This window comes from Necator americanus, chromosome II (assembly GCF_031761385.1).
Source record: "Necator americanus strain Aroian chromosome II, whole genome shotgun sequence".
Lineage (NCBI taxonomy): Eukaryota > Metazoa > Nematoda > Chromadorea > Rhabditida > Ancylostomatidae > Necator > Necator americanus.
Window position 1 is genome coordinate 20,163,874 of NC_087372.1, and position 17,500 is coordinate 20,181,373.

The window sequence follows — 17,500 nt, forward strand, 5'->3', positions numbered from 1 at the left end:
CTAGAATAGCCATAGTAATTTTTTGCTAGAATAAAAAGAACTGGATCTGCAATCTCTTTTGCAACCTGATTCATTTTGCTCCATATTATTAGACATGGACAACAATCGATTCGTGTGGATCAGATCTACTTATTGGGAGTACGAATAAGTTTTGAGGGTTTTTTTTGTGACTTTGAAGGTTTACTGAGGGAAGCTGATACAATGTATCTTATGCAAAACATTGTTCATCGTCCACAGCATTAGCTTCTTGCCATGAGTATTAGGTTTGGGCATTGAGGTTGATTCATTGCCGGGCTAGCCCTACGATTTTATGTGCTTTGAGTTGTCGTAGTGGATCGATTTTTCGTTTCCGTCATGATTAAATGCAAAGCACCCTTCCGATTTTGCGTCTCTTGACTTGAGTTCATACGGAACCCGACTTCCTCGTCTTTGCATCATACCGATGATCTTGATATGGCTTGAAATCGCTTGTTGAGTCACTCGCAAAGTTTCAGCGAGCTCCTCTTGAGTTTGGCATGAATCTAGGTCAAATGACGCCTCCACCTTAGTATTTTAAAACTTTACTGTCCTCCCTTCGCGTTGATCGCCGGTATCAAAATCACCACTTTTAATACCCTGCAATCACTACTCACTACATGTTTTTCATTGATGGAGCATGTTCTCTATATTCTTCAATTGCAATCGATGTCCGTCAGCCGCATCTTTCGTCAAATTGGAACAAAAAACCAGCTTCCCGCAAATTGTGTTTTGTTGGCGCAAAGGTTGACTGCGCTTTCTGGAACAGTTAGAGTAAAAACAAAGTAGGTTGTTCACGCTTCAGCAAAACGACAAATATCGATTTTTAGAGGGAAATGATGATGCCTTAACATGACTATAGTTACAAGATGGTCCGATCAATTTATTGCTAGTTGTGCCACCTTTTGTAAATCCCTCAAAACTCACTAATACCCCCAATGGTTCATCCTAAACTCTGAAACTCCTACAGAAACACCAGTTTTCTAAGTTACAAGCGGCCACAAACTAGTTCAATTCATTGCGCGTGTTCCACTGTCTTTGAATCTCGACATGTTGAAACGTAGTTCTTGATTGATTTTCTTGAGCTGTAGCCAAGGTTGGTATTGATCGCCTTTATTAAACAACGGCTAATGTTTCGGCCTTCGTCAGAGCTTGGAAAGTTCAAAGCCATTAGTGATTTATCCCCTCAAGCGCCTCATCACCCTACAGAAAGCACCCAAACGGTAAGCAAAGTCAAAAAGCAGCACATTGGTTAGTACTTACCTCATTAGCTAGAGTTGTTAACGCAGCAGACCACCACGTACCATAACTACGGGTTTTATATAGGGACCTCACGGCCCGCCCCGCAGATCAAAACCCGCATAGTTTTTGATATAGGGACGTTTGTGATAGCAATGCACTCATCCTTCTTGTTCATTTTTGGACTTTTGGCGGTTATCCAAAAGGCCTCTAGTGTGCTGCGTGCTGTGATCTCGGACTCGTAGGATAATATACTAAGTTCTACCTCTAATTCGGAGTTTGGATGACATATTCTGCGGTGTGCTCCGAGTGGGGTGAAGATTTTAGATTTTGGGAGTCCATCTAGATGCTCCTTGACTATAATACACAGTGGACGTCCCGTTTCCCCCATATAATTGTCACCGCACAACCTGCACGTGATACGATATACTACCCCTGATACCATGCAGTCACCCTTTCTGCCATACCAAACCACGCAAACCACGCAGCTGGGAGTTGTGCAGAGTCGATCATACGCACGTACTAGCTGACCCTTGTGGTTCGCTGGAGGTATTTCCACGACTTTCACGTCATTCTCTAGACCCGCTTTTCGTAGACAGCTCCGTACCGCTCTGCTTATATCATCAGATATATAAGGTAGACAGAAAGGGATCTTTTTTGGGTCATCCACTACGTTGGATCTTTGAGAGGGATGTCGTGCATGTAGGGTAGCACCATCTCCAGTTGGGTACCCATTGGATATTGCCACTTTATGGGCCAGATTTACAGACCACGCTTTTTCTTGGCTACTCGATGAGACTCTTGCCGCCATCTTGTACATGTTATCTATAACAGATTTTTTTTTGTTGGGATGCGCTGAAAGATAGTGGATTAAGATGTTTTTGCTACTGAGTTTCCGGTACCGCGTAGTCTTCCATATCTTACTCCGCAAGTAAATGTGCACATTCAAGAAAGCCGACCAGTTGTCTGTCGGTCTCTCCCTGGTGAGCTTAATGTGCGGACACTGCTGGTTGAGAAGATTGAAGAACATGTCTAGTTCTTCAATCTTCACCCCACCCTGAGCACACCGTAGAATATGTCATCCAAACTCCGAATTAGAGGTAGAACTTAGTATATTATCCTACGAGTCCGAGATCACAGCACGCAGCACTCTAGAGGCCTTTTGGATAACCGCCAAAAGTCCAAAAATGAAGAAGAAGGATGAGTGCATTGCTATCACGAACGAGCTATCCCCATATCAAGACCTATGCGGGTTTTGATCTACGGGGCGGGCCGTGAGGTCCCTATATAAAATCCTTGTGACTCATAGTTGTGGTACGTGATGGTCTATTGCGGTACCAAATCTAGCGAATGAAGTAAGGACTAGCCAATGTGCTGCTGTTTGAGTTTGCCTACCGCTTGGGTGCTTTCTGTAGGGTGATGAGGCGCTTGAGAGGATAAATCACTAATGACTTTGATTTTTTTCAGGCTCTGACGAAGGCGATAACACCGAAAAGTTAGCCGTTGTTTACGACGACGATCAATACCAATCTTGGCTTTAAAGGCCTCTTTAAAGACGATCAATACCAATCTTGGCTACAGCTCAAGAAAATCAATTAAAAACTAGTCCAATTCAATTATTTCGATTAAGTCAGCAAAAAAAAATTCAGAAGAAAGTAAGAATAAGGAAGAAAGATCCGAAACCTAATCGAACAAGTTTGCAGCACTTCAAAAAAGAGCCGTATATTAAGAGCGTAGTTTCTGCTTCTTCGTTCCAGAGAATCATTGTCCAACTGTCTAATGTTTGTTCATGTGGGACGCTCTCGTCCACACAATTTTTAAACTCTATTATTATATAATTTGTTCTAGTTTTCGCTTTTACATTTACTTGCTTCCATTCCACACTTTCAAAAAGGAACATTTATGATTACGCTGTGTCGTTTGAAAAGAATAGATCTTGGACATGGATCACCTTGACCACCTTGACATTGGCTCCACTTGTTTTTCGAACTGGTCGAGCGAGCGCCAGTAATTTTTCTTCTTGTCTCGATTGGGTACCAGGGTCCCCGAATGGGCTTTCCTTTCACGTGGGATTCTAAGAGCGTCCAATTTTTCTTTGAAGGACTTTGTGAAGAAATCTGACCATCGGGTCGGCGGTCTTCCTGTAGTGCGCTTAATATCGCGGGGAACCCAGTCGCTCAAGGCTCTAGTCCAACAGTTGTCGTTGAAAAGCATCACGTGTCTGTCTCACCTTATTTTGCTTTCTTTGGCAATCCTCGGCCGTGGTGTCTCTCATCTTCGATCGCTGACGTAGGACAGAACTTCTAATAGTGTCCCTCAATTGTGTGAGGCGAGATACTCCTAGCATCGTTCTCTCTGTTGAGCGTTCAATGACGCTCACCGCATTTTCTTCCTGTTTGCGAAGAGCCCAGGTTTCTGAAGTAGGTCAAAGCAGGAAGTACTGTGGTGTTGAAGAGGTGAGCACGGAGTCGGGTGTTTCTGGTCTTCCTCACTACATCCCCGATGCTCTTGTACGTTCTCTTATACGTTTACGTTACTTTCACTTCCTTCTTCTTAGGTCGGCCATCAGGTCGTTCTTCATTTCTACTTCCCGACCCAGATAAACATAACTGGTGCATTCGAATATGTTCGTTCGTTGAGCGGACATGGAGGATCCGACACCCATCCGTTTCTCGTGAACATCATTTTTCGTGATTCACCTGGGGACTGACGCTTCCACATGTTTTATCGATTTCGTTAAGCATTCGTTCCGCTTGGCTGAATGCTATCAGGTCGATGTCATTAGCAAAGTGCAGATAGTGTAGCTGCGAACCATCAGCCTTCACTGATTCACTTTAAGTCGTCCCCTTTCAGCTTTCATATTGCCAGAGAATGGCTGTTAATATTTCAGGTGAGATTGTGTTGCCTTGTCGGGCCTCTTCGTGTCGATGATGATGTCCTCATAGAATGACGAAATTCCGGCCATGAAGTTACTGTGCAACTCTGGAAGTACCTTTATGTACTGAGTAGGGTTGTCCAAATCTTCCATGACCGCTTCAATCTCAACTGAGTCAAAGGTCTTCTTCAAGTCGATGAAGGTGATAGCGGCGTCTTGTATCCTTGCGATGCCGCGATTTCAGAGCAGTGTGAATGTGCTGAATGGTGCTGATCCTCAGATGATGAAGAGTCAAATGGAAGTGGCTGTCGAAAAGCTTAGAATAGAAGTCGCGAATGAGTGGACGATGTTCTCCATTTCCTTATCGATGCGATGGTTGTTTCGGAAGAAAGTCATCTTTGTCTTGCAAGTGGCGAAGTCTCGACGGGCACTGCGTAATTCTCTTTTTCGTCTCTGCAGATCAGCCAAAACTTCTGTTCATCTTTCTCTATGGTATTCTTTCATCGCCTCTCTGCAAGGCCTTTTGGCTCGGACCAGCGGTGATTGTTGCCTTCGGCTCGTACGACTCTATCAGCTCAGGAGTTCCCGAGGACAGGCGCTTCTCGGTGGTTTTAAAACTCTCAAGTTTCCTCGAGCAGTTATGAAGATATCCTATGAATCCACCATATTCTTCGTCGACGTTGTTCATTGCAGCATCTTTGAAAAGCTGGCTAAGAAGATAGAGGAAGAGAATATGAAACAAAGAGATCCCAGATAATGATAGTCGTGGGGCTTCGCTCACCGAACTTCGCGGCTTTCTCTTCTCTCCGTCTGAAGAAAATTTGCTTAGATGGGTAATGATCAGATCGCGTATAGAACTTTGGCACTACAGCGACATCCTTGAGGCAAAATCTACTGACGATGAAGTGTTCAATTTCATTGTAGCACCATCCACTAGGTGACGCTCACGTCCACCAGAGAAGAGAGAGAAGAGCTTCTGCAATTGCGAGTTCCCTTGGGTGGTCTTAGTCGTCATTATAAACTCAGAAAGCCTTTCCCCTGCTCATTCCATTGCAGACCCTGAGGATCCCGATGTGAAGTCCCTCAGGCATTCTATTGGGGCCAATTTTGGCGTTGAAATAACTAAGAACTACCTTGTAAAAAGTATAGTCTTTTTTGTAGAAGTTTGGGTCCATATAGAAAGCTTCAAGTTCTTTTTCTTCGTAGCCGCTCGATACATGATGTATTTGGATCAAAGTTGTTTCTTTTTAAGCAATTTTTTTGGTGGCTTTTGAACGATCCAAGTATGTCGTGCTAAGCTCCGACGTACGTCTAACGCTCGTAATTATCAGGGATGCCACTTTCTTTTGAGAGTATTTGGTTGACCTCCACAGATTTTGTGCAGTTGCTAGATTCCCATGACCACCGGAAGTGATCTTTCCTTATGAAACGCAAATCTCTAAGAAAGGGGTGGGTACCAGAATCAGCCCGGCGAGACTATTTCCCTTGTTGCATGCTGCATATCTCTTCTATCACTTCTCAAATGTTAAAGACAGTTGCACAATGGTCTCTCGAATAGTAAAAACCTCGGAAGCGCACTTGCAAAGAATTTAGTCCCGAAACAACGAAATTCCAAGTTTTCATAAAATGCGCCTAATTCGATCTCATTGGTAGCTGAAGTTGATGAGTAGTAGCAGATGATGTTTGTGGATGTTTGGCGCAATATATGCAAGAATTGCAGGCAGAGGTGAATTATGTAAGATTCGACCTTGAATTTTCTCATCAGCTTACACCAGCGTTTTATGCATGTCGCAGAGGGGCTACTGGATCTTCAAAGGCTGCTTCAAAAGGCATCGCCCCACGAATCTGACGCGGTATGGATTTCCGAAGGCTAAAGACTATAGATTGCAGGAACGGGCGGGTGCGATCTATGTCCCCGTATAGTCTTTGGCCTTCGGAAATGCATACCACGTCAGATTCGTGGGATGATGCCTCTAAAACGCGCGTAGTATATAACATGCACAGTTCAACAAAAGATGGAAATGCACTAGAGCTGATCACGATCCCGCAGGATGGATGGAACTTTCAGTGGATGGTTGAAAATCTTCTGAGAATGAGTGAAACATGGGTGCATAACAAAGCCAACATCCTCACATTTCGTGGTAGAACCTTTCCTCTACGTTCAAGTTTATCATTACCCGTTTGGCGAGTCTCGATATTTTGTTCATGGTTCAAAGGATGGGGAAGCAGTACTAACCTATCCATGTCCCACGCACTAACATGAGCACAAAACACAGGTAAATACGCGCCCTATGGCGGGCCTACTAATTACCAAGTACCAGACTACTTATCAGCACACATTAAGGTGATGAAACACTCCTCACATCTGCCTGTCTCGTCGCCACTTCAAAGATAGAAGATTTTTTTTTAATTGAAATAACGGCAGGGACATTTTAAATACCACATATAATAAATGGAGCAAAAACCTTCTAATATCAAATACTGAGTTCAAACTTAGAGCATTTCATTTCACTTATACTTTCAGTTCAAAACGATCCTCGGTTGTTACCTGCTTGGTGACTTAGCTTGCTATGTGTTTCTTGTCATTGCCATTCTTATTTTCTTCACCGCCAACTTATCGAAACGTTCTTCGCATATAGTGTTCTGGGTAAGTTCTAGAGGTGTGAGTGACAAAGTTCGGCCAACATCTTAGTTGGTAGCTATCCTATCTGATTCAGATCTTCCTGTCCATGGGTGTCCTTTACTGCATCTGTGAAATACATGTGTTCACCTTTATACTCTTACCATACTCTGGGACTCTACCAAATTCTACTGAACAGGTGAGTAGATCAGAATTTTATGTCCTTCATTTCTAGTTTGACGAACTTGCTTATAGTTACTCAACCATGCAATTCCTCACAATCCAGGTGGCCTGCTACAGATGGAACAACGGCTAGGATGTACATTCGATCACAACCTTTATGCAGCTAATAAGCGAAGGCTTAATCCAAGGGTATAGAAAGGATTCGAAGTTATCGAACAGAAAGAAGACGAGTTCAGAAGCTCTATGGTTGATCACGTTGTTTTTCCAGAATACTTGCGATCCCCAGATTGAATCTTCTTTCATTCCACGGTATGCACTCATAGCACTTCTTGTTACACGACTTCTTCCAATTGTCGTGTGCGCTCTTCTCATAACGAAACGTACGCCCTTGAGTGAATCAATTGCAGTAATTGTCGAGAAGTTGCGCCTGGTGGAGAAGAAAACTAGGTTAGTGCCACATGATTCTTTCTCTGAAATGAAAAGATTGTTGGTGTTAGCAGACTTCGTTAGGCGTAGTATATCTGTGATTACATTAACATTGCACAAATCTTGTTTATACGTTCCATTTGATCCTGAAGTGTATGATACAGTTACGTTTTCGATTATATATATATATATATATATATATATATATATATATATATATATATATATATATATATATATATTATATATATATATATATATATATATATATATATATATATACGTTGTAAACTCTGCAGCCAATAACGTGAAACCGCATCGGTCATTTTCTGCAAGAGAGAATCACAAGAATATAAATTGGGCAAGATCTCTTCATTGAAGACTCCCTGATTTACGGTGAAATTATTCCTCACTAAAAACAATACAATACCTTAATAACGTCGATCAGCTTGATTCCCTCTGTTCTTCGACTGGATCGAGCAGGTACCAGAGACTTCTCTATGTGTTCCGATTGCGTGCGAGAGTTGCCCAATGGCTTATCCTTTCTCGAGGGAGACGAAGAGCACCATAACCTACGTTAAAGGACTTCTCGAAGAGATACGACCAGCGTCTGTCTAGTCGGTCTTTTTGTAGTGCGTTTGACATCTCATAGGAACCACTTACTCTCGGCTCTGGTCCAACGAGTGTTGCTGACTCACATCACGTGTCCAGCCACCTGATTTTACTTCCCTGAGCAAATATTGCGGCACCTCTAATCTTTGATGACGTGGGAGAGAACCTAGGATCTTTTCTCTCATTTGTCTGAAGCGGAATACTGCTAGCATCACACTTTCAATTGAGAGCTCGATTACGCTGCCCGCATTTTCTTCCTCCTTGCAAAATGTCCATGTTTCTGAAACATAGCTCAAACCAGGAATCTATTTCTATTGCGCTCACCGCATTTTCTTCCTGCTTGAGAAATGACCAGGTTTCTGAGGCATAGGTCAAAGCAGGAGGTACGGTAACGTAAAAGAGGCGAGCACGGAACCGGGTGTTCCTGGTCTTCCTCACATCGTCAATGCTTTTACGCGCTCTGGAGAGTGGACGTGTATATCTTAGCTGAAGTTGTATCATCCCTCTCTTCATGTCGATGATGATATGCTTGTAGAATGGCGAAAATTCGGTCATGAAGATACTGTACAACTCTGGAAATACCTTTATGTACTGAGTAAAGACGCTTTGGGTGGCCAAGGCTTCTATGATCGTTTCCGTCTCAACTGAGTCGAAGAAGTTCTTTGATTCGATGAAGGTGGAATCTTGTACTTTTGCTACATCTCGACATGTTTTGAAGCAGTGTGAATGTGGTCAATCGTGCTGAATCCTTTTCGAAATCCTGCTTGCTCGTATGGCTAGCCTTATCTAAAACTTTTTCGATCCTGTTAAGGGTCTCTCTTGCACAGACGGGCGCAGCGAATGCTCTTTCGGGGGAACGGTTGAGATGTGCCGCCGCGTATCCAGGTGGCTGATGAGCGTCGATAATCGGGCGCAGGACGCGACTCCTGACATCGTCACAATCGCCAGAGTAGCCCGATCACTTCTCTTGTGCTACGTTTCGCTGACGCCCTACCCACAACGTCTTCCCCGCCCCATTTCGCCGCATCTGCCGCTCTTACGATGTGTTTTTTTCGCCGCGCTCGAAGCTCTTACAAAGAGCTTTTTCAAACGAACAGAAAAGGAAAGTGCTTTGTGATAAAAGTTGTTTGAAACCATAGATTAAGTAGAGTTGTTTAGGAAGTTCACATAAGTGAAATAGCGTTTAGAAATGTGAATGGAAGTGTTTGTTGTCATTTGTTATTATTTGTTCTGAATTGTGAGATAGAAACCACCCAGTCATCTCTGAAAATACAAGGGATCACAGCCGGTTAGTCGCGAGGCTACGTGGCGCGTCCCCGGGTGGCGGATAGGTGGCTAATCGCGGACCAGAAGCAGCCTTGTGCTTGCCCAGAGACGCAGGTGGATTCGGAGGATGGACTTCCTGTTTCTGCTGAGCCAGGACTGACTCATGACATCCTTGTATCCTGCACGTCGGTCCGGCCAAAAGCCTGCAATCAAGTGACTGGGAGGTGCAAGGGAGGCGGTTTTGAGTCGCCTCCAACAAATAAGTTCCACATGTCCACAACGAAAGTTCTCCCAGAAACTCATGGGACTAGAGGCTTGCAACCTTCCCATGGGTTTTAAAATTTTTACGCAAAACACAGTAATAGAAAAGAGTCTCCTGATTCCGGAGGAAAGCCTGGTACGGTAGCGCCAGGTAGGACAGGGTTGCAGGAGTCATATAGGCTACCAAAACGGAAAAGGACTAGGATGGTGGTCTGTACTTATAACGCACGTACGCTTGCATCGGAAGCGGCCATCGAAGATCTGATGATGCAAGCCAAGAAGATCAAGTACGACGTCATCGGGCTGACCGAGACGAGACGACGTCACCCTCTCAACGCCGTATATAAAACTGGAGAAGAACTGTTCTTAGGAACATGCGACAGTAGAGGTGTTGGTGGAGTTGGCGTCCTCGTCAACACGAGTATGGCAAAGAACATCGACTCTTTCGAACAACTTACGACCCGAATCGGACGTCTGCGGATGAGAAGATGTGGCCCAACACCAGCTTTGGCTATCTTCGTCCCTTACGTTCCAACATCAAGCTACGAAGAAGAAGAAGTCGAAGCTTTCTATATGGACCTGGAGAAGTTCTACCAAGAAGACCATGCCTTCTACAAGGTCATAATTGGCGATTTCAACGCCAAGGTTGGCCCAAGAAGAACGCCGGAGGAACTTCACATCGGGACCCACGGCCTACAATGGAATGACCAGAGGGAGAGGCTCTCCGAGTTCATCATGACGACTAAGACCATCCATGGGAACTCGCAATTCCAGAAGCCCTCCTCTCTACGCTAGACGTGGGAGTCACCCGGTGGAGGGTATCGTAATGAAATAGACCACATCATCGTCAATAAAAGGTTCTGCCTGACGGACGTCGGTGTTGTACCAAAGTTCTATACGGGATCGGACCATCGCCTCCTCCGAGGAAGATTTTCCTTCACAAAGAGAGCAGAGAAAGCCGCCAAGTTCAGAGAGAGAAATCCCAGGGCTACCATCAACTGGGATCTCTTCGCTACGCTAGCCGGCTTTTGGGAAGATTCCGCAATGGGCAACATCGACGAGGAATATGACCGGCTTGTTGAACACCTTCACGACTGCGTGAAGAAGGCTGAGAGTTTTAAAACCACCAAGAGGCGCCTGTCTCTTGAAACTCTTGAGCTGATACGCCAGCGTAGAGCAGCACGAGCCGCAGGGAACCAAGAACTCACGTCCAAGCTCGCAAGGCTTTGCAGAGAGTCGATAAAGGAAGACCTTAAAGAGAGAAGAGCAGAAGTGCTGGCTGAAGCTGCAGAGGCGGGGAAAAGCATCCGCTATGCCCGTCGAGACTTCGCCAGTCGCAAGACGAGGATGACTGCTCTCCGGAACCCAAAGGGAACAGCCATTGCATGGAGAAGGGGGATGGAGAAAATCATCTACGACTTCTACTCTGATCTCTTCAACAGCCATGTCCACTTGCCTCCTCACCATCTGAGGGAAAATGGACAAGTCACTCCAGAGGTTCTCCCGTCCGAAATACGACATGCTACCATGTCGGTAAGAAACGACACCCGGTCCCGATAGAATAAGACCAGAACACCTGAAGAGCCTTCCGCCAGTACTCATCAACACCCTGGCGAGGCTCTTTACACGTTATCTGTCGGAATGCAGGGTTCCTAAACAGTGGAAGACCAGCAAGACCGTGTTGTTGTATAAAAAGGGAGATCCACATGAAAACTATCGTCCAATCTGCCTACTGTCCATCATCTACAAGCTCTTTACAAGAGTAATCCTTAATAGGATTGACAAAGTCTTGGATGAAGGACAGCCATGCGAGCAAGCAGGGTTTCGAAAAGGATTCAGCACGATTGACCACATTCACACTGTTTCGAAACTCATCAAGGTATCACGAGAGTACAAGATGCCGCTCTGTCTCACCTTCATCGACTTAAAGAAGGCCTTCGACTCAGTTGAGACGGAAGCGGTCGTGGAAGCCTTGGACAACCAAGGCGTCCCTACCCAGTACATAAAGGTACTTCGAGAGTTGTACAGTAACTTCACTACCGGAATTTTGCCATTCTACAAGAACATCATCATTGACGTGAAGAGGGGGGTCCGACAGGGTGATACAACTTCACCCAAAATATTCGCAGCCACCCTCGAGAACGCAATGCGAAAGTTGGAATGGGACGACATGGGAGTGAAGGTTGATGGTCGGCAGCTACACCATTTCCGCTTTGCTGATGACATCGTACTGATAACACCTAGCATCAGCCAAGCGGAACGAATGCTGACCAAATTCGACGAAACATGTGGATGCATCGGTCTTGAGCTGAATCTACAAAAGACGATGTGCATGCGGAACGGATGGGTCTCGGATGCCCCATTCACGCTCAACGGAACGAACATATCCGAATGCACCAGTTTATCTGGGTCGGGAACTAAACATGATGAACGACCTGATCCCCGAGCTGGGCACGAGGAGACGAGCGGCTTGGGGAGCGTACAAGAGCATCGAGGATGTAGTGAAGAAGACCAGGAACACCCGGCTCCGTGCTCACCTCTCCAAAACCACCGTACTTCGTGCTTTAACCTAAGCTTCGGAAACCTGGGCAATTCGCAAACAGGAGGAAAACGCGGTGAGCGTCATTGAACGCGCAATTGAGAGAGTGATGCTAGGAGTATCCCGTTTCACGCAAGTGAGGGACGGGATTCGAAGTTCTCTCCTACGTCAGCGATCGAAGATTAGAGACGCCGCCGCGTTTGCCAAGGAAAGTAAAATAAGGTGGGCCGGACACGTGATGCGCTTTAATGACAACCGTTGGACCAGAGCCGTGAGCGACTGGGTTCCCCGCGATATTAAGCGCACTACAGGAAGACCGCCGACCCGATGGTCAGATTTCTTCACGAAGTCCTTCAAAGAAAAATATGATGCTCTTCGTGTCCCACGCGAAAGGAGGAACCACTGGGCTACTCTGGCACGCGATCGGGACAAATGGAAGAATTACTGGCGTCCGCTCGACCAGTTCGAAGATCAACGGGAGTCAAGGTGATCTAGCTAGGTGAAACTGGCATCCTACATCTGGAGAGGTGCGATTAATGCCTCGCAGACATTGATAGTATCTAAACGCCTATCTCGCAGATCCAGAGGTCTCTGTCCGCCATTAATACACCCATCTTGTCGTATTCATTTTATGCAGGGAATAGATTGAAATGAAGCGACAAAAAGGCACAATGTAGAAAAGGGTTCAAAGAATGCATACAAAGTAATAAGTACATAAGGTTGCTGTCCATACAGTTGTTACAAGTTGAACATTGAACGCATTGAAATACATCGTGACGACACATACTTTTGCGCTGCGAGTTTAGATAGAATAGGTAGGACGTAACATATGTGAAATTATAGGAGGTGTATTTCTTCTGCAGTATGTTTTTGTTATAATCCTTATCTGTGTAGAGTCTGTGAAAAGAGGTCAATGTAGGTCAAGCATATCACTATTATCACTCAGCATATCACTATTTGGTATGACACTGATGACATATCTTTTAATCTTTCTTCAACTCGCTTTTCATTTCTCTCCCTTCCAAATTCGCAGTTTCCGCCGCCGCATCGCGACGCGAACATCGCACGCGGTCGAGAGTTTTAGGGAAGCAGGGTCTAGATGATCTAAGGCGGCCGTGGATGCTGTCGAGCTGTTGGAACGGCAGCGGCAATTATGCGGAGGTGCTGAAGGCAGGTCAGCAGCAGGCAACGGATTTTGGCGGGTATATCTTGCCCCGCACCCCTCTTCCCGTCTGTGCAACTTTAGCCAACTTTTTCGCATTTCTCTCTTGGAGACTCCATTTCTCTTTTCTACAGAGCATTGTATCATCTTAGCGATGATGGTCATTTATAGCGACCTCATTGGAACTCAAGTAGTTATGGGCGTGGCCCGTTTGGTGTAACTCTTGCTTAATATATCGGACATATACTTCGCCTTCGTTGCTCACGTGTGGTCGTCCCTTTGTAAGAATAAAAATTCACTGAACCATCTATTTATCCATCGAATCATACGGGCCAAGATCCCAAGAGTGTCCACTTGCATCGGATTAAATAAAGCTACATTCTGCGTCAAAAATGACATCTTTGGTCCCCGAGGAAAGAGACTAGCTCATTGAGCAATTTCATGTGATCAAGTCAAAGACCGTGAATCGGATCAGATTCATCCCACTAATTGAGCAATCGTTCTCTTACATACGTAACTGGAACGCAGATCACTGTTAAGAAACAGCTGATCGGACTTGTCAAAGTTACAGCAGGTCAAGCGAAGTTTATTGCATTCGCACGTCCATGAAGAAAGAAATGTCACTGCATTTTCGCAAAACAGTAATAGTTGTCAGCGCAACGACGGTGAAAACTTTACTATCCCGTTGCAGAGAGTACACTAAGCAGGGTGAATATCCAGTAATAGGCGAGGACTCTTATCAGTGCATGCCGATTAGCCACTACACTGCAAAGTAGAATACGGGAAATTAAAGAGGCGAGAGAAAATTTCCAAGAATTATACAACGAGTTTAGATGAATGTAAAAATTGCAAAAACAAGTCCTAAAGAAAGGATTCTATGCTCGAAATTGAGGAAATCGAGGAAGAGTCACAGCTCCCATCTGCAATTGCCGAGGCCAACGATTGGAATTCATGTTAACAGCTCGTCTTGACGAGACGAGAAATATGCGTGAGGATATGGAAATCAAACTTGGAAACATATCTCTAAAGCTGCAAAGAAAGACAACAACGTAGAAAAGAAAAGAAAGAAAAGAAAGGGGTGGCGATATAGATGATACAAACGAAAACTGTGTGCGAGACATTAGATTACAATCCTGCTCGCAAGACCCATCTAATTCAGCATCCATATCCCATAGCGTTTTAACCAAAAGAACGCTGAGGTCAATAAAACCTGCTCCACAAGCCACGCTTCTGTAATCTTGTGGGAATTCTGACGACTTCCCAGAATACTGGGCTATTTTTGACGCCTTTGTCCATAACAGCGAAGAACTGTTGCGGAATACAAGTGGTTGATTAAGACTTCACAGGAGAATTACTCCAATCACCAGCCTGATAGAACACAAGTAATCGAAAAATTGGTCATTCTGAGAATGGTGAACAATTCCGCCGACAACTACTCGGCGACATTTGATCTAATCAGGATGCAGATCAACCAAATGATTGCTGCAGGATATAATGTAGAGAAGACGATGCCAGTGTGGTGCGAAAAGATCCTATCCAAATTAATTGAAGACACCATAAAATCTGTATCAGTCGCCAGTGAATCACAAGACGGACAAACAACTGATGACCTCATGAATCTCTTAAAAGCAGAGATCGGTGCAAAAGGATACGTCGAAAGCAGACTTGGCCACAAACATGTCAACACGGTCATTCCATCAAAGAAGAATCATGACAATTTATGGCCTAATAGTAACTGTTTGTTCTGTTGTAAGGACAATCATGTATCAATATAGCGCCAAACGGTCACAGATCAATCAAATCAAAGCATTCGCCGCAAGATACTGGGGGTGCAAAATCTGGGAAACCGGGAAATCTGGGAAAGGGAACTGTTGCTCTCCTATCATACCAGTTTTGATTGTCAGAGAAGAGACTGCGGGCAAAAAACCGTATAGGTCTCTGCTTTAGAAAAAAAAAGAGAAAAAATAGATGGCGTAAATGTCTCGGCTCCATCACAGCTCCCAGCTTCTCCTTTGGTGTGAGATAGGAAGATGCGTGTAGGTCGTGACTAACGTTGTTCTCCCACATATAGACGGGCCAAAACGACATGAAACAGCGTGCTGTTGCGTGAGCGGCAGCGCTCGAAGCGGCGCAGTGGAAATGGCAGTTCGATTCGACGTGGGACCATGGCGAACTGAAACGGTGTTAGCACAGGTCCGTCATAGATCCTAACTGCTACGGTCCACCCCGCTGCTTCGAGCGCAGCTGCCTGCACAACTGCATCGAGCTTCATGTCGTTTTGATCCTATTATGTAGTTGGGTCAAAACGACATGGAGCACGGGCAGTTGGGTTAGCGGCTGCGCTCGAAGCGACGCGGTGGAGCGCAGCAGTTAGGAGCGTGCAAGGATCCTCGCTATCGCCACCCATCTGCATCGCTATGGTCCCACCTCGATCCCAACCGCTGTCTCCACCGCACCGCTTTGAGGGCAGTTGCATACGCAGTTGTCCGTGATTCATGTCGTTTTGACCCAACTATACATATACATACGCACACGTACGCGCGCACATACACAAACACATATAGTCAGGTCAAAACGACATGAATCTCGAGGGTACTTGCAGTGCATTTGCGTACGCGCTCGAAATGGCACGGTAGAGGCAGCAGTTGGGACCGAGTTGGGACCGTCGCAAACTCCGGCGATGGGTGCTGCCAGCAGGGATTTCACAACACTCCTGGCCGCTACGCTCCACCGAAGCGCCATGCCACGAGAGAAGCCGCCTACGCAATTGCATACGTGCTTCATGCTTTGATCCTACTATACACATGTATATATGTATACATGTATACACGTGTACAGTAAGAAAACGTACAAACTCAACTCTGCTTTACCTGTAAGCGATTGAAAATCGCATAGTTTCGAACACAACCGTTTAGGTCACATTGTAGCATAAGTCAACAGCAGTGTATATGATGTTGTGACAACCAACAACAAAATTAACTGCCAACACGCTTTCTAAACACGAAATGAACAATATTTGTGGGTGTTGCAGGTGTGGGGAAGTAGACTTAGCTTCCACATAATGGTTATTCGAGAACCAACTTATGTGAATGCTCACCTTTCGGAGATGCCTAGCATGGACCACTGAGTGACTGTTTTTTAAGCGTGTAACGTCCCCATAAAGGACTCCCTATTATGTTTGTCTTGCGCCTACATGAGTGACTGATCATTGTTTTTCAAAAATACCCGGGCAAAGTGTCGTTGGGTGGGAGGGAGGGTGGCACTCAACCGCGCTCTTATTTCTGAGACCTCTTATTTTTCTCTTGGTAGCTGTAGTTTACTTGTCATAGATTTTCTAAGTCTAATGCTTAGATTTTAGGAGGCCGACTTATTTAGTTATTTACTTTTAGAAATAAGAGTGCGGTTAAGTGCCACCCCACCCGCCCAACAACTACACTTTACCCGAAGACTGTTTGAGCTAGAGCGAACCAGTCTGGTTTCATGAATCAGATCATCTGCGTTTTTTTTTGTTCCGTATTTCGAGAGTATTTTATTGTGCGGTATATTATTGTATTGCAGACTCTATGTGAAAAAAGAGCATTACAGCTCAAATAACTGCGAGAAGAAAGCACCACAACTGTCACAACCTCCTCGGTAAGTGTATTTAAGTCATGCTTCTAGCCATGCACACTCTCTAAGATGTAATAAGTAGATTATTGTTTCGAGGAAAGGCTAATTTAGTGCCGGTGGGACAGTAACGCCATTGCCTTCCATTCCTTCATCAATGCGGATTGATCATAGTGTTAGGTAACAAATATCAGCATCATACAAAGACACCAACATTGAAAGCCACAGTCGTTTCTATCAACTTTCTTCGCGTAGATTTTCACCTGCATATAAAATGAAAGACAAAAGTGTGTGCTCATTCTCTACTGGTATTTAGGGACATCTGTCCGTTCGCCCTTTTCTTGCAGATTAGAGGTGGTTGTGGCCTCTAAATCCACAGAGCTGAATAGCATGCTCCTTAAAGGCAACATACCACGAAAGTGACGTGGTGAGGGTATCCCCGGGAAAGGCTAGAGAAGGTGTTGCATCATTGGGATCAGGGGTCGTTCCGTTCATCCCTTCCTGATTGTCGTAAGGAACGGCGTGTTAACCACTTTGGTTATCACGAGGTGCGTTAGAACGCTCCCCTGTGTTCACGTCTCGGTCCCCTTAGCAGCCTATTCATTGGTTTTATTTGAGTAAGCTGGTGAGAAGACATAACTGACCTTCGACCGACCACACTTGGATGCCGGGCGTGCACAGCAATGAGCGTTGCAA

The 17,500-nt window shown here is 45.1% G+C and overlaps 2 protein-coding genes across 5 annotated transcripts in view; both read left to right on the forward strand.

Moving 5' to 3' along the window:
* Positions 1–17,500, forward strand: part of RB195_018619 (uncharacterized protein) — a gene marked incomplete at both ends in the record, with an annotated part of 20,105 nt that overhangs the window by 1,935 nt on the left and 670 nt on the right. The window contains 11 exons of one of the 4 annotated variants that reach the window (XM_064186135.1): positions 6,654–6,776; positions 6,847–6,948; positions 7,005–7,121; positions 7,201–7,379; positions 9,602–10,142; positions 10,293–11,026; positions 11,145–12,112; positions 12,348–12,522; positions 16,757–16,831; positions 16,919–16,984; positions 17,121–17,158. In XM_064186135.1, the coding sequence (XP_064042016.1) occupies positions 6,654–6,776; positions 6,847–6,948; positions 7,005–7,121; positions 7,201–7,379; positions 9,602–10,142; positions 10,293–11,026; positions 11,145–12,112; positions 12,348–12,522; positions 16,757–16,831; positions 16,919–16,984; positions 17,121–17,158 (3,118 nt within the window). Of the gene's footprint in view, positions 1–6,653; positions 6,777–6,846; positions 6,949–7,004; positions 7,122–7,200; positions 7,380–9,601; positions 10,143–10,292; positions 11,031–11,079; positions 12,127–12,347; positions 12,523–14,607; positions 14,887–15,800; positions 15,974–16,756; positions 16,832–16,918; positions 16,985–17,120; positions 17,159–17,500 lie in introns of those variants that run through there. The other 3 variants (XM_064186136.1, XM_064186138.1, XM_064186137.1) reach the window with 3 other exon arrangements.
* RB195_018620 (uncharacterized protein) lies at positions 12,146–12,526 on the forward strand (the record flags this gene model as incomplete). The annotated part of the gene is made up of 1 exon (XM_064186139.1): positions 12,146–12,526. The coding sequence occupies one exon, from the start codon at positions 12,146–12,148 to the stop codon at positions 12,524–12,526; it is 381 nt and encodes a 126-aa protein (XP_064042019.1).